Genomic DNA, 27,371 nt, shown 5'->3' on the forward strand with positions numbered 1-27,371 from the left:
TAAAAGAGATACAGTTTTTTTAATGAAAACCACTAGTTGGCAAGTGATGAAAAAAATAGAGGTTATACACGAGTTCTTTTTTTTCCCCCGTTAGTTGAATTTTTAATTAGAAAAAGGTGCTACCCACAGAGTTCCCTTTGTCCATTGTGAGTCTAGTAGAACTTGGGAGATAAGGGTCGATAGGACGCCGGTGAATTTAGTGACAAATAAAAGGAGGAACAATCAGAAATGACATTTCATTTATAAAACAAGTCTGAAATAATAAAATAAATAGAAACCCACAAAAATACATAGATATCATCCTTAGATAATAATACCTGGAAGCCGCTGAGAAACATGGGTTGAACAGAAATGTACTGCCTTTATGGTTCATCATGTGCCTTTAAAAGAACAGCCTGTCCTCAGTCAGTCTAATTCACATAAAGGTTATGTCACGGGAGCAGTGTGAGAGTCGCACCAAAGATCTCATGGTACACATGATTGGAGGGGAACGCACAGGTGCTAGTAGGAGGCTTCACCTTAATAAGAAGGCATTTAGGTTCACCTGTATATACACTATTTACAGCCGTTATGAATGTAGTGTAGAAGCCGGACAAGAGACTGCTTACATGCACCCTCTGACGTTGGGGAGACCGTCACTTTACCCTAAAACACAGAGCCGTGTGACCAGTAACATTGATCATTAATGCATCATACTAGCTACTTCAGTCAGAGTACAAAAGGGCATTTGAAGCTGCCCAGATAATGCACTCTGACTGGGCCTGCGGGACCTCCTTTTGACTTGAGCTCGGGAATACCATATTGTATTAGTATTGGGAGCGTATTTACCTGTCAAGTTTGTGTGGTTACTAGGTGAATGCACTTGAATGCTCTCTCTGTAGCAGCTAAGGCAATCATGTTTGGAGCATAGATGTATTTTTTATGCTTTGAATACTTTGTGGCTAGTCAGTCTGACCTTATGGCAAACACACACTGCGGACTGAAGTACAAATTCTCCCAATGATTACTCGCCAAAACCCACCCGTACACTAGAGAGGAGAGTAAGAGGAGTAGTGACTAGGACATTAGTACTTACTGAGTCAGATCTCCTCGTACAAAGGACTGGGGCATTACTACAGTATGCACTGCTTTATAAATCTCAGGCTAGAGCTCTCTCATCTGAAAATGCCCTGGATTATTGGCCGGATCTCTAGGTCTGCGCCCCAATTCTTACCGTACTTGTCCTTTGTCATGGGAGTTTCACACGTGAACCTTGAATAATACTGCCAACAAATCCTAATTCCTCTTTGTAGTGGACATTCCAATGGATAATAATGTTCTAAATAGATCTGTGCAAGCAGAATGGAACGCACTCATAACGTACATAAAAAAGAGGTACTTGGGGGTGTTGGCTTTGGGGCAATGGATTCTTCAGAGATCACCGCTGCTTTAGCAAAGCTTTGTACATGGCAAAACCTAGAACGGCAAAGATGGTTGCACCAAAGCTTGCCCGCAGCCAGAAGGTTGAATTTTTCAACTCCGCCTGCGACAGGTGCCTGAGATGAAAGAAAAGATGGACAAGGAAAGGGTTACATGCAGATCTTCTTTCAGTACAAGTCAGCAAACAGACACATTGTTATTATTATAGGGCTCATGGATTTTCCATGTAAAGGTAAACTCTACGATAATCCCCAGCATTCCATTTTTAGCATCATGAATTGATGTCATCAAATAAGATGTTATGCTTTCCTGGGGAATGACTGCTCTAAACAAATAGTGCCAGGCTTTGAGTTGCTAGAATTTACCCAACATTGTCACTGCCTAATATTGCAAAGCGACTCATGAGTGAGTGTGAATATTAACCAAGTCACTGGTGACTCAGAAGCCATCTCTATCAGCCCTTGAGCCTTGCAGATGCCCGCCATCTTTTCTTTCAGAGTCAATAAATCATGCTGCTCCCTAATTCAACAGCCTAGTAAACCAGCGTATCTCTAAGCCAAATTATTATTAGGGATGCACCGAATCCAGGATTTGGTTCAAGATTCAGCCTTTTTCAGCAGGATTCGGCCGGGTATTCGGCCAAATCTTTCGCAAAGGATTCGGGGGTTTGGCCGCATCCAAAATAGTGGATTCGGTGCATCCCTAATTATTATATTTTTTTTAGCAAGAGGGCAGATGAGGTGCTTTGTCTCCCACAAGTGAAATAATGCATCCAATGTTGTCCCTGCCACAAACATGGGCAGAAGGCATCTCTTCTGAAGGTGCATCTAAAAGAGTGGATAAAACACACCAAGAGGGAAATCATTCTTCCTACAAGCTAGCACCCATACAGTCCTTAGCAAGGAAGATCTGTTCTGAAGATGCCCCAGTAACTCCCAATCTTCTTTCCTGACGTGCTCTGGGCTCCTGTCATTTACCTGCGCTTAGAGACTGAATCACAATATACAGTATATAAAAAATTCTAACAGTCACAATTCAAGGTAAAAATGTATTCGGATTCACATTACACGGCAGCTCGGAAACCAGCACAGTCTGCTTCAGAATTTGTAACTAATCAGCCCTTTAGCTTTAGCTTCTATGACAGATGCCCCTAAGCTTAGCTCCTCACCAGCAGCCAAGAGCACACTGAGCACGTGCAGTGCCGCTGACACACAAAAGATGACCTAACACAGTCCAAGATGCTGCTGGGGGCAACTTTGAAGGCCTGGATCAAAATTGTCATAGGGCTACTAAACCTCTGGGCTGGTACAGTCAGTCCATTACATAAAATACAGCACTTATAACCATATTCTTAAAGCTTTACTTTAAAATGGGTTTCAGTAACTATTACAGTAATTATTTTCTTCATTACTATGGAGATTGAACATATCCCTGTCCTAGGAAAATATTCTTAGAAATGTTTTTGACTTCTCAAGAGACTTTCGCAAGAAATACTTAAAGGTGAATGTTACCCAAAAAAAAAAAAAAATTGTGTAACGGAAAAAAATATAATTCTAGGTACCTTTCTGATTATCATTCATGAAATCTGTTTATGAGATTTATGTATAATGGCAGATATTATCTAAACGGTCTCTCCTTGTGAAACAATTTAGTACAATATTACACAACTGGTGTATATTCACACCTATACAAGAAACCACTGCAATACCAGGCACATAAAGGAACATATTGAAAGCCAACAAAATCATACACAAGTGCCTGAAATGGTAATATGGGAGGCCCTGTCCTGTCGGGTAACTACAGTAAGTTCTGACACCATGTTACACAGGAACAAACACCTGAAAAAAAAAAAAAAAATGTAATATAAGCTTCATCATCGAGATAAGGAAAATTTCTAAATACAAACAATTAAAAATTCTGCATTGTTTCTGAAATAATCAAGTTTATGTTCACTATTCTTCTCTCAGCATCGGTTTCCTCTTCATTCTCTCTTCATGCAGCTGTTGGGTGTCAGATATTCATGGACAGTTAGATCCAATATATCTTATAGGGGGGCTTCCTTTCCTAGCAGATGTATTAGAGCTCACTTAAATAACGGATTCCAGTACAAACAAAATAACTGCCTTTTGCACAAAATCTGCATGTAGAGAGACATGATGTCTGGTGATTTTAATAGTGAGCATCTTCTAGGCAAAAAGAGCTCCCCTATAAGATATATTGGATAATTCATCTGACACCCAACTGCTGCAAGAAGACAGAATGAAGAGGAAACAGATGCGGAGAAAGGGATCGTGAAAATAAACTTGATTATTTCAGAAACGGTACAGAATTTTTAATTGATTGATTTAGTAAGTTCAGTATGATGCTTATATTAGATTTTCATTTTCGCGATAGTTCCCCTTTAAAGAGGAGGCGGTCTCTAGGGCCAGTTCACTAGGACATCTTGTGAAAAACCAGCACAATCATAATACCATGCGATTTGTGCCATTTCTCAAACAACACAAAATATCCCGGTTAGTCATAATGGGTGCAGACACTCTGGGTTAAATGGAGTCCAACCAAGAATTGTCATATGGATACAATCATAGATTCATTCACTGGCCACAGTCTATATGCCATAGCAGGGTCTGTACATGGATATTCTGGGGTTAGATAGAGTGTATTCATACATACATGGCTTTTGGGGTGGTCAGGCTGAGGTATTCAGATGGTCAGGGGGTATATAAAACAATGTTCCTTTCCACAATACTTGTTACCTTCGGTGGGCCTGACACTCCACACCCTGGTCCAAAAGGTTCTGTTTGGTTGGACAAGTATGTTTTTTCCTCCAAAGTCAAACCCCAAAAGAGATTATCAAATATTTTCAGCCCAGTAAAACATGTGGCCTATGTAGTGTGAGTGAGGGCTCATTCTGTGACTTTAAAATGGCTTGCTACTCAGATATTGTGAGTCAGCCACCTGCCCTGCTACCACAAACATCCATATTAGTCCCAGGGAAGATCAAGAAAGCCATGTATTGGAATTCAACTCAATAAGAGTAAACCCTCATAGCCATGGAGATGACTACTAACTCACCAAGGATAATGCTAGGCAAGATGACGGAGTACTACTAACTCGCCAAGGATAATGCTAGGCTAATGGCTGAGAACTACTAACCCAGCAGATATTTTTATTAAGCAGCAAATGGGAAAATTAATGAGATAAATGCAGTGATCAAAAGAGAGGCATGGTTTATATATTCACACCCACATGAGAGGGTCCCTGGGGTATAGGAGAAGCCCACAAATAATATTGGTAGTCATGACTCAGAGTTCTAGCCAGCAGAGGGGCAAGAGAGAACCATGGTTAGACAGGAGTTCCAATCATTGGAGGGTAAGAGAGGAACCTGTCAGGACAGGCTAAAGATCATTACATGTAGCCTGTCAATGCCATTAACAAGGCAGTGCCAAAAATAGTGATAAAGGGGCTATGTTCACTCATCCAAGATTAAGCAACCTGCAGGTTCATGAGATTCAATACACACAATAATCCTGGGTTAGGGATATAGTAGGTGACAATCTTTATAAAATATAGATCATGCGCAATGCCACAATGCCCAATGCCTCCCCCTTCAAGCCCTTAGTTGATTTTAGTTGACTTGGGATGAAGACAGACTTGTCCTTTCACTATTAATAAAGTCACTGCTGTGTGCTTATGAGGAAGGCAGGGGCTGAAAAGATTGATCTATATGCAGGTACCTAGAAACAAGTCCGCACTATATCAATAAAAGCCAATTTCGCTAGAACATGGTTTATAAGTGAAGTTCAACTAATAACAGGCCTAGTGCACTAAGCAGAAGCAAAGGCTTAGGAGTCATACAGTGGCATAACTAGATAATACTGGGCCCCACAGCAGATTATTTCTCAGGCCCCCAGGTTGACAAGTTTTAACAATATTTATTTAAATTGTTATTAATTAGGACCTTATGGGGCCCCTATATCTCCTGAGCCCCCTGCAGCCGCAGGGTCTGCTTCATCTTTAGTTACGCCCCTGGCGTTCATAGTGAGGAGGAGGAGCCAGCCTATCATCACGTATCCATATGGGCAGAGCTTTGCACAGAACCAGGAAGCTGCACAGACATGGAATGCTGGGAAGCACTGCATCTGCTAGGGGTTCAGTGGGCGGCGAGTCCAAAAGAACAACATTTCTTTGCATTCTTTTACAAAAACCTCATATTATAAAGGGAGGTCTCTAAAACAAAATAATAATAATGCCCTTCCAAGGGGCCAGATACATTTTGCTTGGGGACATAATGACACAAACACACCTGTTACTGTAAAGATTATGCTTCTATAACTGCACATTGTAAGCAAATTAGCAACACAAACTCTAATCTATGTTAGTTTATTAAATCCAAGCTGGGCAATAAGGCAGACATATCCAAAGCTTTTGCCTCTCACCAATTAGTTCTCCATCGGATTTGAGCCAAAACTGGAAATATACTTTTTGGATTAGCAAATTCAGCATCAGATAAAACTTGTGCCCATTTCATAAGCAAAATAAATTCTCCTCCAATATTTACTCGGTACAGAGGTTTAGGTCTGTATACTGCCTGCTCCCTTCCAAATGTTCAGGCAGGAATCTGTTTAAGGGAGGCCAATCTTCCAAAGTGCTCTGCAATAGTATAGCCCCACCCAGCCTGACTTTCTACAGCAGCGATCCCCAACCAGTAGCTTCGGAGCAACATGTTGCTCCCCAACCCCTTGGATGTTGCTCTCAATGGCCTTAAATCAGGTGCTTATTTTTAAATTCCTGGCTTGGAGGCAAGTTTTGGTTGCATAAAAACCAGATGCGCTACCAAACAGTCTCCTGTAGGCTGCCAGTCCACATAGGGGCCATCAATAGCCAATCACAGTCCTTATTTGGCACCACCCAGGAACTTGTTTCATGCTTGCGTTGCTCCCCAACTCTTTTTACATCTGAATGTTGCTCACGGATGAAACATTTTTGGGACCCCCGTTCTACAGGTAGCCTTTACTGAATATCTGGAAGAGAGCAGCCCAGGAGTAGGAAGTATCCAACAGTTGTATATTGGTAACTGCTGGGAGCAAGGATTTACTTACCATGGGGAAGTTTGAGGTGGGGCTAATGAAAATAGGCTCAGGTTTTAAACCAACTGGATGATCTGATTTTGGGTCTCATGCAGATGCACTGTAAGAGGACCACATCCATAAGCCAATGAAATCCTCACCCAACTGGACTATCCACCCATCTCAATCTCCTATCTAACCGTGTATGGCTATTTTTTTCTATGTAATGCTTTGGTGTAAAGTGCAATATTGAATTTAACATGTCAGACTGATCAAGTGAATTTCCTAGCAGATTTGGCACTCAGAGGCCTTTAGTAGAAGCCAATCCCTGAATCCTTTAGGAGGACATTCTCAGGGGGTAAGGGCCAAGGTCAGTTATCCCTTTCCAGCAGTGGATATGTCCTGGAATGTCAATGCTTGATAGTTTTATTAGTATGTTAGGGAAGCAGGAACTGTGGATAACAAAATGAACAACCTGTTCACAACGGCAGTGAAGATTTTGTTCTTTACAGACTGGAGTAGGTCTGAGTTGAGAAGGTTCTGACAGAGGCAGAAAGTGCACCTATTGCAGGTACAGAGGCAGCGTAACCGGGCGTGACTGCGGAGACACACAGAAGGACACAGGTTCAGTATCCTAGTTGTACGTGTAAACATGGCCAATTGTGTTGCCTACCCACATTATCTCACCTTCATTTCAGACTGTGTGTCATGTGACCCAGGACAGAATTAATATCTAACGTCACCCTCTAGGTCTTCTACAAAAATCAAAGGGAAGCCACAATAACACCCATTCAATCTTTATTACAAGGGAGGTGATTAAGGACCCCCATGACACCCCTTATCCTTTAGTGAGGCTAAGCCCAAAAATCAATGGGTATCAGGCATGATAAAAGAAACACACTGGGAATCAGCCTGGGGAAGGGGGGGCACATTAGTCATGAAACCATGGGGAGAGAAAATACATTAGGTATCAGACCTAAGAGAGTGAAGAATATCAGCAGCTCATAAGGGATAGGAGACTTAACTAGCTATTTAACCAGCTTACCAGACTACTCCAACACTGTAATAGGTCAATCTCAACATAGGCCTTTAGTAAGGCTTCCCAGCCAGTGTCAGTCACTGGATCACAGGGTTCTGTTCTAGTACAAAGAGACAGTATGGAGGAGAGCAGCAGAGTTGTGTGTGGGGTCTATAGATAAACATGCAGAAGGTGCAACTTTTCATACACTTCGTTAAGAACTGAATGTGCATTTCCCAGACACACACAGGTATTGTACTACATGAGAGATGGGTTGATAATTGGCCAAATGTAGTGGTATATCTGTGGCAGAGATCTGCGGCCCTTCTTACTGCTTACATTGTACGGTTTCTTTTCTGGACTAAAGAACTCTGGCTGGCCTGTATACAGGAGTATTCACTCCTAACAATATTGCTAACCCACAATATAATGGCTGTGTTTAAAGTAGTGAATGTGTGGGTAAGGACAATGTGTGCACAGATAATAACATAGCTGTGGGGTCACAGCCAACGGATGTTTGGCACAGTTTTACTATCCAGGAAAGAAACACATGCAATGGCAATGATATTCAGGGGAGATTGGAACTGGGGCATCAAACCTTTACCCTTTGGGTGGCCAATATGCCATGCATCAAGCAGTAGACATAACCAGCTAGAAACTAGCACTTAATTCACAAGCAGAATGCAGCATGTCTAAGCAGTCACCCTAATAATCAATTTTTCTAGATAACAGGACATGACAAGCAATGTCATCCCACCCACCTTTACTCCACCTAGACCATTTCATAGATAAAATATATATATCATGGAGGGGGAAAGAGACTTCTCTCCAGGAGTCAGTGAAACTGTATAGGTTATGAGTGCTATCATGTCACGTTGATTCTTTGGTGTTTGGGATAGAACCCTATAACTCTGTGCCTTAACCCACTACATGCAGACTTCTAGGAGGGGATCCTACGTATCTGCCATGAACCAATTACATGGGATCCTGCTGGGAGGTTTAATGCTAGGAGCAAAGACAACAGCAAATAAAGCTTCTAACAAAGCCTCTTCCTACAATGAGAATGCAAGCAGAGAAACATGTCACCCTGATACATTCAAGGAAAGCTTTGCAGGGTTGCGGTTCAGAGACATGCCATACAGGCAGAAGAGAACTGGTGCACGAAATGATGATTCAGTAAAAGAGTAATGCTTAGTTTCTGGGAAGGAGTGCATTGCTCAGCTGAGCGTGAGCACTATGGGGGCACCATGCAGGATTTACAGAAGTTTTCTTGGTACTCACGGATACATGGCCATTGTAGTCATTTTAATGAAGATCTCCCTGCTGGGACTCTCTGCAGTGTTGCAGGTAAAGGCTTGGGGTGGAGGCATCTTGTGCTTTTTGCAGAATTCTGCTGGAGAAACAGTGCTCTCCTGTTTCACCTCAGAAAGGTCAGATTTAGCTGCCACAAGCAAACAGGGTGTCCGGCTGTCCATGAAGTGTTGCTGCATGAATAGAAATCCTATGATTGATGAGCAGTCACAGACAGTGTACAGAGTACTAGAGATCAGATACCACACTACAGATGCCAAACACCAGACAATTAGCAATACAAACTATGAGTTTCTAGTTAAAACTTCAGGAGGCTATCTGCTACACTGTAGTACGAGTCAGAACTACAGAAAGGGATACAAATACTGCTTTCACTTGTATTTACATTTAGAAATAACTTTATAAGCACAACAAAATCACATGTATTACAAAGCTTGCTTAGAATTACACTTTATTTTTATTATGTAAAAAATAAGATTGGGGTGAAATTTCCCTTTAATTAAAGCCAACAGAAAGCACAAACCTTAAATATCCTGGCACAGTAGTCAAATGACTTGGGATTAGTGATATCATAGACCAAACAGACTACATCACACATAGTATCGGTGGGAGACAAGGCTTCACACTCCATCACGTGGTGCAGCTGAAAGACATGGGAATAAATATTTCTGAAACAAGGCCCAATTTGGGCCTTGTTTCTAGGTAGGCAGCATTCACATTGTGCAAAGTACTATGTTATTCTGCCTGAGGGCAGAAACTGTACCACTATTATTATTCCATTTCATTCACCAGCAGACAAACACCAAATGAGGGTATGTATGAGTTTGGTTTTGAAGCACATTTTGGTTTATTCCTCAAGTTGAACTCGGGTTAGTAACGAACATGCAGTCTAACTTACCAGCAAATACTTTTCCTGGCCATACACATATACCGGATTAATTGCATAGAAGGACTTGTGCTCCTCTCGGATTCTTTTCTGTCTCTGTAATTTGAAGCAAACAGCACATGGGTCATTAGCTGCAGCTAAGGATCAAGGTAAGGCAAGCAGGTATATATTTATGGTTCATAGGTCAGGCCAATGTAGGAGAGACCAGCAGCTGTACTGGTAGGTCCAAAATGGCAATCAAGTAAGCTACCATATCTGGCGATGTCTAGCACCCTGGTGGGTCTGTATTGGGTTTTTTTGGTGGTGCTGGTTACAAAAAAAACTGATAAAAAGGCTGAACTGAAACTAGTAATAAAAATCCTAATTGCCTAAACTCAGGAGAAGATAAGGGGGTAGGAGCTGAAGATCTAGTAGCTGGGTACAAATGGAAACAGGAGATAAACTGCTCACCATCAGGTTCCTCCCTAAATGAGACTGGAGAATCCCACTCTTTCCACTGCTTTGGGAACCAATCACATTGCACCTGAACACATTCCGCTGTGTCTGACGCTTCTGCAAGTCAATCTTCTTATCTCTAGTCACTTGGAGAAAAGAAAAAATTAAATGGCAACCTCATTGGTGTGCACAAGCCGTACCGAAACAACAGATTGGAAGTGCCAGCTAACATGCTAGATTGTAATAGCTGGGGAGCCAATATAACCCTTTCTCTTACTGGCCCTGGATATTAACCCCTCAGGACATGTTGGGAGTGGCTCTAGAAAAGATACAAAGTTTAGGATAAATAGAAAGGCTAATAAAATGGCATTTGATAACCCACCACTTCCTAGCTGCATAAACTACTTTAAGGAGTAGTTGTTCCTTGAAGTATGATGCAACAGGCAAGTCTATCTACAAACCCGTTTCCAAAGAAGTTGGGGCGCTGTTTAGAATATGAATAAAACAAAATGCAATGATTAGCAATGAATCATGTAAACCATATATTTTATTGAAAAATAGTATAGACCACATATCAAATGTTGAAAGTAAGACATTTTATGGATTTCAAACAACGGTTTCTTTAAAAAAAAAAAAAAAAAAGCGTGGGGAATATTTCCCACTGTGTTGCATTAGCTTTTTGTTAGAAAACAATCCTTACCCATTTTGGAACTGAGAATACCAGTTGCTTTAGTTTTAAAAAGTGAAATGTTGTCCCATTTTTGCCTGGTGTAGGTTATTAGCTGTTCAACAGTTTAGGGGCTCCTTTGTTGTATTTTTCAATCCATAATGCACCAAATATTTTCAATGGGTAACAGGTCAGGACTGCATGCAGGCATGCCAGTTAAAAACATGAACTCTTACTAGGGAACCAATCTGGTGTATTAAAGGAGAATTCAACCGTTTACCAAAAAAACCCTATCCCCCCACCCCAAGTAGACCCCCTCCCTCCGCAGCCTAGCTGCCCACCTGCCCACCTGGGGAAATGCCCCTAAAAGACCCGGAAGATGGCTGGGGTGAACTCCGATGCCTGAATTTGGACCGAGGAGTAAAGTATAAAGTTAGGGGCATTTCCCCGGGGACAGCTAGGCTGGGGGGGGAGAAGGGAGGGGGGTCTACATGGGGTGGATGTTAGGGTTTTTTTTTTTGGTAAACTATTGAATTCTCCTTTAAGTGCTGAATGCAATTTGACATTGTCTTGCTGAAATAAGCAAGACCTTCCCTGAAAAGGAGATTGTCTGGATAGCAGCCTATTTCGCTACAAAACAGGTATATTTGATACCCGTCGTATGCACTAATGCACCAATGCACCCCCCTACCATCTCAGATACTGGTTGTGGAACTTTGCACTGTTAACAAGCCAAATGGCCCTTCTCCTCCCTAGCTCAGAGGACAGAACATCCATGAATTCCAAAAACAATTTAAATTTTGGTTTGTCAGACCACAGGACAGTTTTTCACAAGTCATAAGTCCAGTGGTATTTCTGAATCAGGTTTATTTATGTTTCCCTGCATGGTAGAATTTCATTTGTAGATGCAGTGACCAACTGTGTTCCCAGACAATGGTTTGGGAAGTATTCCTGAGCCCATGCAGATTTCCACTACAGAATCAATGGATCTGTTTTTAATGCAGGGCCACTTGCGGTCCAAACATCCCAGATCCAAGCTATTTGCTTTTTGCCCTTAAGAATCTCTCTTTTTTTTTTTAAACATTTATTTATAATATCCAGTTTTTGTATATATTGCATCGTACTGAAAATTTTCCATAAAACCCAAAGGGAAAACATTATGAGACATGGGGAAAAGAAACAGACAGAGAGAGATAAGAGGGAAGAAAAAAAGGAAGGGGTTAAAACAGAGTAAAGAAGGTAAGGAAGGGTAGGAGAGGTAGGTATATATAGCTTGTAGGAATAGTATTGCTTGAGGGAGAGGATTTTAGTCAAGTCATATCAATCTATCATTTTTTGGGTATCGAGAATCTCTTAATGATATTATGTACCGTAGATGATGAAATCTTTGCAATTTTACATTGTAAATTTTGCTGTACATTTTTTTAACTGTTGCAATATTTGCCCACATGCCGTATGTCACAGAGTGGGGTACAGCTTCCCTTCTTTACTCCTGACAGATTCAGCCTCTCGGAGATCAGCTTTGTTTAGCACTACACACACTTTTCAGTCTTTTGCTTCCCCTGTCCTAACTTTTTGGAAAGGTTTTGCTGAGCAGACATTTTTCAGAAAATAATTACCCTGCTCAGCTTGAACCTTTGTCATTTTGTCTTTGTACTATTTGCAATTAAATATGGTTTAAATGATTTGCAAATTATAATTGTCATGCCACCAGAGGTGACAAACTACAACTCAAACATCTATACTTATAGAAGTCCCTGCTTTGGAAAATTCTCAATGGCATTTAGGACGATCAAGCCCACAGGCAACATTTCCTACAACTACAGCAAATGTTAGCCTGTATGTAGCTGCAGAGTATGATTCTGCCTGTGGCCGAACTGCTACATACATTTATATGTTCAAATACGAGTTTGGTTCTGGGTTACCTGTGACTGCCATTGCTTGGGATTCTTGTTCTGTTAGTATGGAGTAGCCCAAATAGCCCAAATACTCCAAGCACCGCTGCACATCCAGGTACGTTGTTAACCTGCCAAATTCCAGACAGAAAAAGTAAATACCACCTTAAAAGAGGCCACCCCAATGGCATTTAATATGCCCAATTACCCAGGGCAGGTTGTAAAGATGCATCCGCAAGGGGAGAATAGGAATAGATACTGATATGTCGCAAAAAAGCCCCAGAATTCAGGGTTTAGTATACCCTCTTTCATCAAAAAAATGTTTTAACCGATTCCCTGTCTGGTAGCCTGTTCTGGATCTTGAGGAGCCTGCACTATGATGACCCCAGGAATTAGGAAAGATCTGTGTGTATAGATCTCACATACAGATACACTTGCCCCTTAAAAACTAATATTTTATTTAAAGTACAGCTGACAAAGGGATGCAACCAGCAGGGAGACCACATTTTACTCACGTCCACTGGGACAGGAAGCCCTGGTAGGTGATCCAGCCCTTTTCATTAGTGTAGACTGTGTTATTAACATCAGGACCCCAAGGCATATAAGGGAAAACCTGAAACAGATCCTTCAGTTCCTCTGGAGATAAAGCACAATCTCTGTCCTGCAACAAAACATCATGTGAGTCCAACACATATGTGCAGTGCAGTCAGAACAGGTCTGTGTCACATACTGTGAAACTGGGGCACTATCAGCCAAATAAAAATCTCCCAGTGTTTAAGTGTAATTTTCCCAATGAACGTGCAGCTTTTCTTTGTGTGATGAATGCAATACAGTGATAGAGTTCTACTCTCTACTAAATATAATGTAGCACTCACCTGATCATGTTTATCAAATATACTCTGGAGAAAAAGATATGCATGATGGTTCAGCTCCGTCGTACAATCTATGTGAACCTTTAACCTGAATCAAACAACCAACAGTTTAGTGTCACAAACACATGTAATTTCAACGTACCCTCTGCCAATGCAATGTCACCTAATCATCCAATCTGCTTATGCCCCTGCTAGCTTGTCTTCTTAGCAACCTGAACACCTATATATCTAAAAGGTCTGGGAATAACCTTTCAACCCAAAGACACCCACACTGCCAAGTACTTGAAACCACAAAGGTCCAAACTCTGTCTCTTGGTTCCCACTGAGTATAATGTAGTCCATGTCTTGGCAGACTAAATCTTGGTAACAATGGCAATGGTTTTAAACATTTCTGAAGTAGATTATGAAACAGCCAATTGCAGGCAGCAATGCCATTTCCAAGGATTTAATTCATTAAATATACAAAAACACTCCTAATGACTTAAATACAGCATAGTCTGCACAATGATGGAACGGCAGTCATTAGCAACCAATGAGACTGTGGTCTATCTATCAGGGAAACGTAACAGCAAGAAGTGTGGAAGCAAAAGACAGAACTCTGTCTGTTAATTGGCTCATGTGACCTAACACGTATGGTTTGTTTGTGTGCACTGTGAATCCTAGGATTGCAGGGGGTGACCCTTATTTTTTTTAAAATGGCAATTTTCTATTAAGGATTACCCAATGGCACACACTAAAAAAGTATATTATTATGTAAATGGTTTATTTATACAAAGCAGGGTTTACATATGAGCAGTTTTATGCAATACATTTTTAGAGACCTACATTGTTCAATGGGGAATAGTTTTCCTTTAAATTCACTGGGGGTGCCTAACATACTGCCACCACCCAGTAAATTGGGTCCCATAGCTTTACTATAGGAGGCAACGGAAATCTAAGAACAATATATAAAAATATATATATCTGGAAACAGGCGAGCACACACAGGTCTTAATTGAAAAACAAAAGGTGTTTATTAAACAAAAAACTGACGTTTCGGCTAGCACTCTAGCCTTTCTCAAAGTACTTTGAGAAAGGCTAGAGTGCTAGCCGAAACGTCAGTTTTTTGTTTATTGAGAAAGGCTAGAGTGCTAGCCGAAACGTCAGTTTTTTGTTTAATAAACACCTTTTGTTTTTCAATTAAGACCTGTGTGTGCTCGCCTGTTTCCAGATATACATTACTATTTTGCTGTTAGCACCCAGGCAACAAGACTTTTTAAACGAGCTGTGCTGGCTTTTTTTGCTCTTTAAAAATATATATAAATATACATTTAGTGAGTATAAAGAAAGGCTACACACTGAGGGAACAGATATTCTGGAGTCAGTTCCAGGTCATCGTCATATCCAAATCTCCGTAGTACAGTCCAGGTGGTCTCATGCCTCCCGCGCTGTATAAAGAGCGTGTGCAGAAACAGGAAACCTGCAAACAGAAGGACTGCAACACTGTCAGTGTGTTCCAGGCTTATAGATCTTCCCTGCAGTCCTTCCAATAAATGAGCATCCCCATAAACATATCAGTTTTACAGAATACATTTTGTATAAGGATATAATAGATCAAATCAATATAAAAAAAGAAAAAAACCACCCTCTCACGAACATATCTGGGGTAATGAGCATATACAGCAACAACATGGGGACTACACAAATCCCAAATGAACAATGGGGGGGAACAGAGGAAAATATGTTCAATGTTTGAATATTTGTTTCCTTCGAACTTGCATAATATGGGTTTCATTATGCCTGTTTGGGGGGGCAAATGCCAAAAGCCACATTTCCCTCATAATAAAAAATCAGGTTGAAAGTCACAGCATGAGCAATGACATAAAACTCCCTGCCTACATGGATTACTAATAAGTCTATTTTCAGCTCCCACCTTTCAGAGTCAGGCCATTGCCAGATACACCATCATGGACATTCTTTCGCACTACATTCTTGACATCCTCTAGGGCTTGCGGTGCCAGCGGTATGTGAAAACAGATTCTCTGCAAGCCAAGAGAAAAATAACAATGGCAATACTGTTTGTTTTGGGCTCACAATGCCAAGAACACCTGACATAAACATGGGGCAGATTTATCAAACTGTGAGATTAGAACTCACCACTTTCTATTCAATCCTATGGGATTTTTAAAAGCATATTTACCAAATAGTTAACTCCACTGATAAATACGATTCTAAAAATCCAATGGGATTGAACAGAAAGAGTTTTTCTGTGATGAGTTCTAATCTCACATTTTAAGAAATCAAATTATTCTTACCTGGAAAAAGTTAAGTTCAGCGTCATTTAAAATTCTGTCATTATCCATATCTGATATCTTAAAGATGCGTGTCAGAGCTTTCACACAGGCTGGCTTCAACTGCAGGTAAAAAACATAGTAAAACCATGTGAGACACAGGGTCACAAACGTGCACATTACTAGGCATATTTTTATTTTGTTACTGGGTACAATGAATGGGTGATCATGATGGACACCTGTCTTTTTTCAACCCAAATTATAGATGATGAAGTGTTTTTGGATACTCTTTGGGGTGTTTAATCCATGCAGTTACAGTGCCATATAGAAAGGGGGCGCCAGACTTGCAGTGATCATTTAACACTCGAAACATCATAAAAGGTACAAAGATACAGTCCTTTTCTAATTTCAACCTCTTAGTAAATAGGAGGTCTGTTCTTCATACACTGCTATTCAAATTCTTCAGGGGCACCATAACAAAAGTATGGAGTCCGCAGTGATATAGAGAAGGAATGAAGATAATATTTTAAAGGTCCTGCAGAATATCGCCTACAGCAATAGCGCCAAACTAGTTCTTCTTTTCCACTGTAGCTGCAGGCTAGGACATGCAGGCAGCACAGCACAGCACAAGAACTGCAAACTAGGATACTGAAGCACACAAGGAATCATACAGCTACAAAAGCACATACTTTCTATATATTATTAATTCACAATACAAATTCAGTCTAGTATATAAAGAGTTAATCTAGCTGGAGGAGGAATGATTGGTTACAGAGAGTACAAAAGAGAGAAACCGTTAAATTATATTAAAGGAATTAAATAAACACAGCGGTTTGGCTACTTTTATTCACTAGTCATGGGCTACTTGCAGGGCTAAACAGGGTAAATGTACTGGTTTGTATCCAGTTTAGTTTCCATTTCTATGAGCCCTATTGCCACATTTTGCTATTAGTGAACAATTATGTACTACTTTATACATATAAATGTATTCCAGGTCCTTTACACAGAGCTCCATAAGATGAATAGTTGAGGCAGGCAGCCTTTTCACCGCATGGTTTGAATTGGAAAACCGCCAGGGTTGCTCTCTCTAGACACACTCCTAAACAGTGGACTCTGGCCTGAAACATTGGTAGGGATGTGACTAACCCAGAGAAGGCACCATACCCCAAGGTCCACAGAAATGATGGTGCTCAAAGGTGCAGACAGATTATAGAATGAGACAGTGAGACACAGTCATTTGATTAACAGAACAGCTTATAAACTTGTTGCCTAATATAGCTTTATGAGCACAGGGGTAGTTCACTTTAACAATAACTCTTAGTACAAAGCAGACTGCAATATTCTAAGACTAATTGCACGTGGTCTTCATTTATGTTTTGTTGTCCATCTTCATTTTTGCAAACAGCCAGACTGAATGTCAAATGGATCCAAATGAACAGTTGCACAGAAAGGTCAGGATTAATCCAAAGCCCAGGCTCATTCCATCGCTCCATCTCTAAAGCATAACTGCATCTCAGTTCAACAGGAATAAATGAGTTATTTTACGGAGAACAATTCAGGATGCCATGGGCTGTTTCCTTTCTGTACAAGCCACACAGCCATCAATAGATAATACAAGAATCACAATTCCATACCTCTTTTTCCTCAGGGCAGTACAGGGGCCCGGTAGGGTGCAGCACAGCTTTCTGAGCATAGTAGAAAAGCTCTGATATGTTTTTCAGGTTTTTAGCCGAACACTGAAAGGAAAATAGAGATCAGGAGACCAATACTCTATTCTGTGCTTAGTGTCATGTATCCCGTACAACATAAGTCAAGCCAAAGGTACAAGATGGCTCTTTCTCCGAAGATACCTTGTTTGAACAATTGTTCATCAGAACTGAACACACCCCACATGCAATTGCACTAATCTATAAACTGTTGCTAAGTCGCCCCTCTACACCGGCAAATGATTTCAAACGTAAGTGGGAAAGAGAACTGCAACGCACCTTTACTGACTCGGAATGGCAGACCGTTGTCACAAACTCCTATAGATCTACTATATGTGCCAGGCTACAGGAAAACAACTATAAATTGCTTTCGCAATGGTATAGGGTGCCAAGCATACTATCTAAAATATTTCCAACTGTTCCTGACACCTGTTGGAGATGCGGTCAATCCAATGGAACTCTTAGCCATATTATGTGGCATTGCCCCAACTTACAACCGTACTGGACTCAAATAAAACAGTTACTGCCCAAATTCACTGATATGGCAATACCGGATTCGGCGTCATTTTTCTTGTTGCATTGCAACGAAATGTCTCCCGCACGTTATCGCAAATCGCTCATCTCAACTTTAATTACAGTAGCTAAATCCTTGATACCTTTATTTTGGAAATCTAAAACAATCCCTACGCTTAAGGACTGGGCGCTTAAAGTAAACGAAATTTACCAATTTGAACACTACAAGACAGAGACGAGTAATCCGCAATGCCTGGTAAACTTGACACAGAAATGGTTCTACTGGCTCCAGTTCACCGAATCGCAGGAATACCGGACCCTTACTTCCTGACACGGCCACTATTGGTCCATTGCTTACAAGAGACCCCTGATATTCAATTGATATTCAATTGATATTCAATTGATCTTCAATTGCTACCTCATTGATATAAGATCACGACACTCAGTTAATACATGATGCTTATCACCGTACCCTCTCTGTGCGTACCCCTCCACACACCGTCTTGCTACTATATACAGGACTGTAGATGTGTCCAACATAGTTTGTTTTTTTTTTTTGTTTTTTTGTTTTTGTTTTTCTTGTTCAATGGTTTCTTACACACAAAGTACGACTATGTGATATGTAACCTGCTGGTATCTTGTTATACTCTTTATTTTGCGATACTGTATGCTCAAACAATGCATCTTCTACTTGAATTCTTTATTGCAGGAATCTCATGCCATTGTACTTTTTGTATTTTGCAAAACACGTAAATAAATAAAGAATTTATAAAAAAAAAAAAAAAAGATGGCTCTTTCTAGAAATCAGTTCAGCATTCTGACAAACTTTTACTCACCTCTACACATGTTTCTATCTCCGAATATTGGTTCATTATAGGCAGGATGGTTTCCAAGCTGCTATAATCCAACAGGTCAGACTTGTTCCCCACCAGAATAAGCGGAACTCTGAAATAATAAAATGATATTACTACCGGGGGTACATTCTATATTACTGCTGGTTTTGTATCCCACAGCGACAATGAAGTGAGGGAGCATAAAATGCCATAATCAGTTAACTAGAGCAGGGCTGTCCAACTGGCAGCTTTTTAGGCCACATGCGGCCCATGGCTCCCCACATGAAAGTCTGCCTGCTGTGTCTGCTTACCATGTGTAAAATTTAAAGGGTATCACTACAGAGATTAACTGGCCTCTGCATTGTTTACACCTCAAATTCAGACAATAAACTCCTGCATTGTTCACACATGCAACACCTCTATTGTTCATACCCCTAAAGCCCCGTACTGTTCACACTTCAAACCCAGAATGAAACTGCCAACTTTGTTCACCTATTCACACCAGCACTGTGTTACTGTATGTAGTACATTTTAGAGTGGTCCTGATAGGTTTCCCTGTCTCCTGCTGTATTCTGCTTTTCCTATGCTCCTGTGTGTGCCATACTCTGCCTTTCCCATGCTCACTGTGTGTGCCAAACTCTGCCCGTGTGTCCCCTGCTCTGTCTATGGAACATAAGCCTGGTAGGGGTTTGTTCTGGTGATTTGTTAGCATTTGAAAATTGTTGTTAGGGGCCCCTAAGGTGTTTAATCATGTGCTGGGTTATCCACAGGGGAGGAGGAGGCATATGAATTTAAGGGTATGTCTTAATATGACAACTTTTTCAGATATGAGTGATAAGTGATATCCCTGCAGTGAGCACTAACCATTTGGTTTTTTGGTGTGCTACCACAATATGGACATTGTCTTGTGGTAATGTCGGTGTGGTTTAAAAACAGGGAGTCGTCAACAACTCCTTCGTGTAGGCCAGAAAAATATCCGTCCCTCGGTACCACAGAAGTTGGACATCACTGAACTAGAGTTTAGCCTACAATAACTCTGAGCACTACAGAAGCACATCAGATGTGTGTATGAATCAGGCTCAGTGTGCTTGGGGTGTTCACATCCTTGCAGCCAAAATGACTGCAAATGTGTATACATACCGTATCTGTAATAGAAATGCTGACTGCTATGTAGAACAGGAATACTGCCCTCTGTCCATCACATCTTTCCATTCACTGAGAAAGCAGTCGTGGCATGGATTCCCTACAGGGTTCCCCAACCTTTTGAGCCCCTGAGCAACATTCATACGTAAAGGAGTTGGGGAGCAACACTAGCATGAATCATTTCCTTTGGGTGCCAACTAAGTGCAGTGATTGGTGATTTAATAGTCCCTATGTGGATTGACAACCTACATTGAGACTCTGTTTAGCAGTGCACCTGGTTTTTATACAACCAAAACTTGCCTCCATGCCTGAAATTCAGAAATAATCTCCAGCTTTGAGGCCACTGGGAGCAACATCCAAGGGGATGGGGAGCAACATGTTGCTCACGAGCTACTGGTTGGGGATCACTGCATATGCCAATGAGTGGAAAGCAGCAGGTGTAGTTGCAGCTTTTTAGCCAGTCCAATAAGATTCCAAATGCAGCCCCACATTAATTGATGGCTATCTCTAAAAGGATTGTTCTCCTTATAACATTTTTCTTCAGTTCAGTTGTTATCAGATACTTCTCCAGAACCAAAACCCTTTTTCAACTAATCCCAATTTCTATTTGCACCTTTTTTTGTAATATTGAAGTTTCAATTTTTACCTTCCTATGGTCTTTCTGAATCAGCTCTGAAGACTGTTCTAAATTGATGTATTAGTTGATACATTTGTTATCTTTAGCCCAGCTGAGCAGAATCAAGTTTCATTAGGCAGCTGTTACAGCTGATACAATAGTTGATTATAATCCATGGATGCTTCGGGGAAAAAATGTATCAACTAATGTAGCAACTTGTAACAGTTCAGAACCTGCTGCTGGATTACTAAACTGCAACACCAGAGACAAGAACATTAATCTTTCATTTTCAAAACAACGATAAAAAAAAAACATGGAAAGCAATCGGGGCAAATGTTTTTTTATTTCTGGTGAACAATCTGAAAACAACTGAATTGAAGAAAGTGTTATAAGGAGCAACAATCCCTTTAAGACTAAGACAAAGTAGCAGTGTGTTTAACATTAGCCCGAGGTTCCCTTACCCTAGTATTAAACATACCTGTTATCTTTGTCTGTTCGTTCATTAATAAGAGGGATCCAGTGGTTGGTGACCTGAAAAATGCATGACATGCCATTTAATACACTTCATATGAATTATATAGATACACCCTATTAAAGGGTAACAAAACACAACCAAGTGAAGAAATGCCCATCAGACTGCAATTACAGAAATCCTAACCCTCAGGAATAGATTTTGTCAAAGTATGGGAATCACACGCTGTAGGCAGAATAACTGCATTTAGGATTTATTAAGTATCCACACAACATGTTTCGGGCACCAAGGCCCTTTCTTAAGTGTGATTGTCAGGAATAGATTGTTGGGCAGTACTCCTTCTTACCTTTTCAATTGAGTTCTTGTTATTGACAGCATAGACAATGCAGATAACATTAGCCTAGAAGAAAAGAAAAGTTAAGTAGAGTGCGTAAGCCCCAAACCTGACCGATAGGAAACAGCCTGAACTGAATTTGCTAAAAGCCAATCATCAGCTTCTCGCATTAAAAAAAGAAACAAAACGCCTTGGTATTATATTACTATCCCCCCACATCACCCTGCTACTTATTACAATCCCCTGCACAGTTTTGCTGTAATTACTTTTTGTATTTTGAGTTCATCAGCAGAGCAGGCTTCCAAGTGGTTGTAGCAACCCCACACCCATACCTTTAAATGGTGGTCTTATGCCTTTAAAAATGGTTGTTGAGCAGTTTCTCACTCTTAAAGGCTGCAAGTATGGGAGGATTAAGCCTGTAGAATGCTATCGTCTTGGCAATCTATCACCTGTAAAAGCCAATGGCGTGAGAGGACTAAGCCATCTGACTGAAACCAATGCTCCGTTGGGGAGATTCTTATATCAAGAAATGCTACCATGCAAGAAGGTGCCAGTCTTTGAAAAATATGCCCGGAGGTAATTAGTTAGGCAGGTAATTAGAACCACTATATGGTGTTTACCTTGATGTGGGATGGTGGCTTACCAATTTTATGATTATAACTTTGTAGCTAAAAACCCCTGTTCTTGAAAGTACATGCACTTGCATAGATACAAAATTATTTATGAAACGGGACCAGGGAATCTGCATTGATCAATCATCTCTCTTTTGTTTGCTTGTAGCTAATTTGGCCAGATCAACTACTTTCATTGTATTTATGTATGTATGTATGTATGTATGTATGTATATTTTTATTTGTATAGCGCTCCTTGAGGGCAAAGCACTGTACAGCAAAAATCTACTTAGCCTTGGAGTGCTCCCACAACCCCCTTTTTTTGTATCCCAATTACTCTCCCCTGCACTGTCCTGCTCCAAGTTGCCAGCAGAGCTCTCACTGCATGTGTTTTTTTATCGGGTAGTTCTAATATTAGTGAACAATACACACACACTCATGGTGGGACACACAGGTACTAATCTTACTCGCGATATTTCCAGATACAGCTGTTCGTCTGTCTGTTCTGCTTCTGTGAAGAAAAAAAAAAAAAGTCACCTGCTATTAAAATGGTTCCCATAATATGCTGATGTAGTTATACAATCACGTAAAGGTTACAGATAGTAATAGCCGTAGCCACAACTATGTTATCATTTAAGTCATTATTTCTGGTTAAGAATGGTGCTTGTTAGGTTGAAGAATGCTAAATGTCACTTCTCTCAGTGGCAATGTGGGGAGAGCAACACATGAATACCGAGTCCCCTGCATCATTAAATTTTAGTCAGGAATGCAACATTTCAAATCTCCTCCTGGTCACTGCGGTGTGTGTGTGTGTGTATATATGTGTGATATAAATATATATGTACTACCAGAATAATCCACTATGTGCGTTGGAACTCTCTCAGGGGTGACATCTCCGGGGATTGTAATCTCCTCTGCTCGAGCAGGAACCTGAAACACATAGACAGAGAACGGAATTGGATTTTGTGTATAGCATAGATTTGCCTACATGCAAGGGAAAGACCTCCACAGAGTTAAGATTAAGAGTTTCTTAAAGGAATTCTGTCATGATTTTTATGATGTATTTTTTTATTTTTGAATTACACTGCAAATAATTCACTATACAATATAAAATTTAATTCCAGAGCCAGTAGGTGTATTTATTTTAAGTTGTAATATTGGTGTGCAGGCAGCCATCTCAGGTCATTTTGCCTGGTCATGTGCTTTCAGAAACAGCCAGCACTTTAGGATGGAACTGCTTTCTGGCAGGCTGTAGTTTCTCCTACTCAATGTAACTGAATGTCATGCAGCGGGACCTGGCTTTTTCTATTGAGTGCTGTGCTTAGATCTACCAGGCAGCTGTTATCTTGGTTACCTTCCCATTATTCAGTTGTTAGGCTGTTGGGGGGAAAGGGAGGAGGATGATACTCCAACTTGCAGTACAGCAGTAAAGAGTGACTGAAGTTTATCAGAGCACAAATCACATGACTTGGGGCAGCTGGGAAACTGACAATATGTTTAAACCCATGTCAGAATTCAACATTAAATATAAAAAATAGGGATGCACCATATCCAGGATTCGGCCAGGATTGGGCCTTTTTCAGCAGGATTCGGCCGAATCCTTCTGTCCGGCCGAACCAAATCCTAATTTGCATATGCAAATTAGGGGCATAGAGGGAAATCGAGTGACTTTTTGTCACAAAACAACGAAGTAAAAATGTTTTCCCATTCCCACCCCTAATTTGCATAGTGAAGGATTCAGGGGGTTCGGACAAATCCAAAATAGTGGATTTGGTGCATCCCTAATAAAAAAAATCTGTTTGCTCTTTTGAAAAACGTATTTCAGTGCAGAATTCTGCTGGGGCAACGCTATTAACTGATGCGTTTTGAAAAATCCTCACAACAATATCCCTTTAACTCAACAATGGCTCTCCGTGTGTTTCAGGGTAGGCTGCCATGGTCCTAGTACAGCCTGCAACGAAGTCCAACTTATCCTGCAGTACAACCTATCACATAAGGAGATAAATATAAACCAGGCTTTGGCCGGAATGACCTCCTGCCATAGCTGATCTCAGTAACAACCTACAGTGAATTAATTAAGGGAATTCGTCCCTAATGGACTACACTCTGTTCCCCCAGAACTACAGGAAGTCATCTAGCCTGTAAGGGAATTATCACTGTGCCTTCAAACCCTGCACGGTGGCAGCAAATAGGACTATTAGAAACCCATATGCCTTACTGTCCCCTGACTTATGCAGCAGAACTTACCTCCTCTGGAAACTCCTCGCTGACCAGGGACATAATAAGAGAGGTCTTCCCAACCCTGGCTGCAAAGCACAAGGTGAAATGTTAGAGATTTGCAGGATGGGAGGGGGGGGGCAATAGTTTGCATACAGTTCACATAAACTGTATTATAACATGTCATATTACATGTGAACAATAAATTATGGACATAAAAAGTTCACCTTTAAAGGGGTTGTTCACCTTCCAAACACTTTTTTCAGTTCAGATGTTTTCAGATTGTTCCAGAAATAAAGACTTTTTTCAATTACTTTCCATTATTTATTTTTTTTACTGTTTTTCCAAAATCTAAGTTTAAAGTTGAATGTTCGTGTCTCTGGTGTTTCAGTCTGGAAGCTCGGTAATCCAGACGCAGACTCTAAACTGCTACAATTTTGCAACATTTAGTTGATACATTTCTCAGCAGCATCTCTGGAGTATTAGCAACTATTGTATCAATTCTAACAGCTGCCTGTAATGAAACCCAGCGATTCTGTTCAACAGGGACAAATATAAGAAATGTATCAACTGAATGTATCAATTTTGAACAGTTTACAAGGTCGGCGAAACGTGAAAAATGACACAAAAACTGTGACACATAAAAAGTAATTGGAAAAAGTAATTATTTCTGGTGATCTATCTGAAAACAACTAGTTGTTTGAAGGTGAGCAACCACTTTAAGTTAATTGTCAGTTTGTTATACAATGGCCTACATTTAGAAACTTTTCCACTGGTCATCTACTCACCTTCCAGTTTCTGATTCACATCACTATAGGTATGAAGAATTCACTGGCACACAAGAGATCTGTTTAGCAGGGCAAGCCCTTGCAATTTTATTTAAAGGGGTTGTTCACTTTTGAGATAACGGTCAGTGTGATATAGAGAGTGATAATTTGCAAAAGGTTTTCATTTCTTATTATTGAAGGTTTTTGAGTTATTTAGCTTTTTATTCAACAGCTCTTCAATTTGCATCTTAAGCAATCTGGGAACTAGGGTCCAAATTACCCTAGCAACCATGCATTGATTTGAATAAGAAACAAATATAAATAGGAGAGGCCCTGAAAAGAAGGATAAAAAGTAACAATAACAATACATTTATAGCCTTACAGAGCATTTGTTTTTTGCATTTGAAAGCTGCAAAGAGTCAGAAGATAAAGGCAAATAACTATAAAAAATAAATAATGAAAATCAATTGAAAAGTTGCTTAGGATTGGCCATTCTATAACATAATAAAAATTACCTTAAAGGTGAACCACCCCTTTAAAGGAGAAGGAAAGCTACCAAAGCAGTTTATCGCCAATAGATTAGCCACAATAGTGCAAGCTATAACACTATATTTATTCTGTAGTCTGCTTTACCATAACAGCTCTAGAAGCTCTCTCTGTTTGTTTAGGATAGCAGCTGCCATTTTAACTTGGTGTGACATCACTTCCTGCCTGAGTCTCTCCCTGCTCACTCAGCTCTGGGCTCAGATTACAGGAGGGAGGGGGAGGGGGAAAGAGGAGCAGACTGAGCATGCTCAAGCCCTAGCCCTGGAGGTTTATGCTGAAAACGCGCAGTCTGATACAGAAGCCCATGTGTACACAATAGAAGGAAAGAAAAGCTTTATTTCTTTTGACAGAGGACTCAGAGCAGCATTACTTTGAGGATTTACTGGTGTATTTATATAGACCTTTCTGATAAAGCTTACTTCATTTTAACCTTTCCTTCTCCTTTAATGCATGGTGCGTGGAGCATCATGCATAAAATAAAATTGCAAGGGCCTGCCCTGCTAAAAGGATGTCTTGTGTGCTGGCGAATTGTTCATACGTTGTATTGGAAGCTGCCGATTACCCCATCACTGAGCACCAAGAGGAGATACCTGGGTACATAAGGGTGCGCCGTCACCTTAATTTCTTTGGATCATTCACATCACTGCCTGGTTGCTAGGGGAAAACTGACCCTAGCAAACAGATAGCTGCTGAAACACCAAACTGGAGAGAGAACCTGAACAAAACGCTAAGTAATTCAAAAAACGCACACACAAAAATAAAAAGCCTAATTGCAAGTTGTCTGTAGATGAATATCATAAAGGGGGAACGACTGTTTTAAAAAGACACAGGCACCCAAATATATTGACTAGGAATGCATTATCAGGGCAGCCAAATGGCAATATATACACAACACATTTTACAGCCATTTACCAAGGTGGCGGCTCCATCAGCAGCACTCTGCTATTAATATGGAAAATTCTGCCCATCACAACTGTCATCTTTTTTTCCCCTTTCATATATAATTTTCCCCTCCAGGGCAGCCACCAGAGAGGCTTATATCATTAAGTCTTAACCCACAAAATATGTGAGCAGAATTGCACCAGATCAAACATAGATATATTAGAATTAAAGGAGGCATTTCCTATTGCCCCAGATCTGTGCCTCCTCACCCCATAGAGGACAGAGAGATTATCTCCCAAATGAAGGCGGGTACAACTTGCAATATACATTGATATATAAGTGTGCCCCATGAAATGTATTCTGTACTACTGTATGCTCACAGATGTATTGCTGCAAAGAAGAGCAGAGAGACGAGTAGTACATGCAGCTGGCCTATGAGGGGCAGTATTATAACACAGAGATCCAGGACACTCACGTTCTCCCACCAGCAGAATTCTCACGTCCTTCTTCATGGTGCCCGGTGTGTTTCGGGGGGCCTCGCGGCCTGCACCTCCCGACGGGACCCCGGTGTCACTTCACGGCTAGTTCCCAGTTGGTAAGAGGACGTAGGTGACGTCTAGAGCACGTGAACGTCTCCGTCACGTGACAATGGGCGCGTATTCGGCGCCATCTTCAAATAGCGGATACTGAAGGATTGGCAGGAGGAGAATGTCCGCAGTGCTCCACTGAGATTACCCTGGGTAGCATTAGGTTTTTTTTTTCTTGGGGCAGGATTTTATTCAGTTATATACTTGCTGGTCTCTGTTAGGTATGTGCCCTTAATAACAGGGGCTTATTGGAGTCTGCTTCTTTGTGCTGTGTTTTTCATTTTTGCGGTAGGGTTGATATC

General features: G+C 40.8%; 1 protein-coding gene across 2 annotated transcripts; it reads right to left on the minus strand.

The window, feature by feature from the left end:
• rhot1.S (ras homolog family member T1 S homeolog) lies at nucleotides 1-27,176 on the minus strand. 2 transcript variants are annotated; one of them, XM_041579198.1, is made up of 20 exons: nucleotides 26,958-27,176; nucleotides 24,318-24,376; nucleotides 22,919-23,000; nucleotides 22,538-22,581; nucleotides 21,472-21,525; nucleotides 21,132-21,184; nucleotides 18,898-19,006; nucleotides 17,477-17,578; nucleotides 15,867-15,965; nucleotides 15,485-15,593; nucleotides 14,911-15,031; nucleotides 13,576-13,660; nucleotides 13,216-13,361; nucleotides 12,731-12,831; nucleotides 10,154-10,284; nucleotides 9,716-9,799; nucleotides 9,341-9,460; nucleotides 8,788-8,990; nucleotides 6,964-7,086; nucleotides 1-1,535 (listed from the first exon to the last, which is right to left on the minus strand). In XM_041579198.1, the coding sequence occupies exons 1-20, from the start codon at nucleotides 26,992-26,994 to the stop codon at nucleotides 1,418-1,420; spliced, it is 1,980 nt and encodes a 659-aa protein (XP_041435132.1). In that variant the 5' UTR covers nucleotides 26,995-27,176; the 3' UTR covers nucleotides 1-1,417. The 2 variants fall into 2 exon arrangements, with proteins under 2 accessions (XP_041435132.1, XP_041435133.1); XM_041579199.1 differs by lacking the exon at nucleotides 6,964-7,086 and having other exon boundaries at nucleotides 26,958-27,168.
• Nucleotides 27,177-27,371: the final 195 nt, after the last annotated feature.

Source organism: Xenopus laevis, chromosome 9_10S (assembly GCF_017654675.1).
Source record: "Xenopus laevis strain J_2021 chromosome 9_10S, Xenopus_laevis_v10.1, whole genome shotgun sequence".
In the NCBI taxonomy this organism is placed as follows: Eukaryota; Metazoa; Chordata; class Amphibia; order Anura; family Pipidae; genus Xenopus; species Xenopus laevis.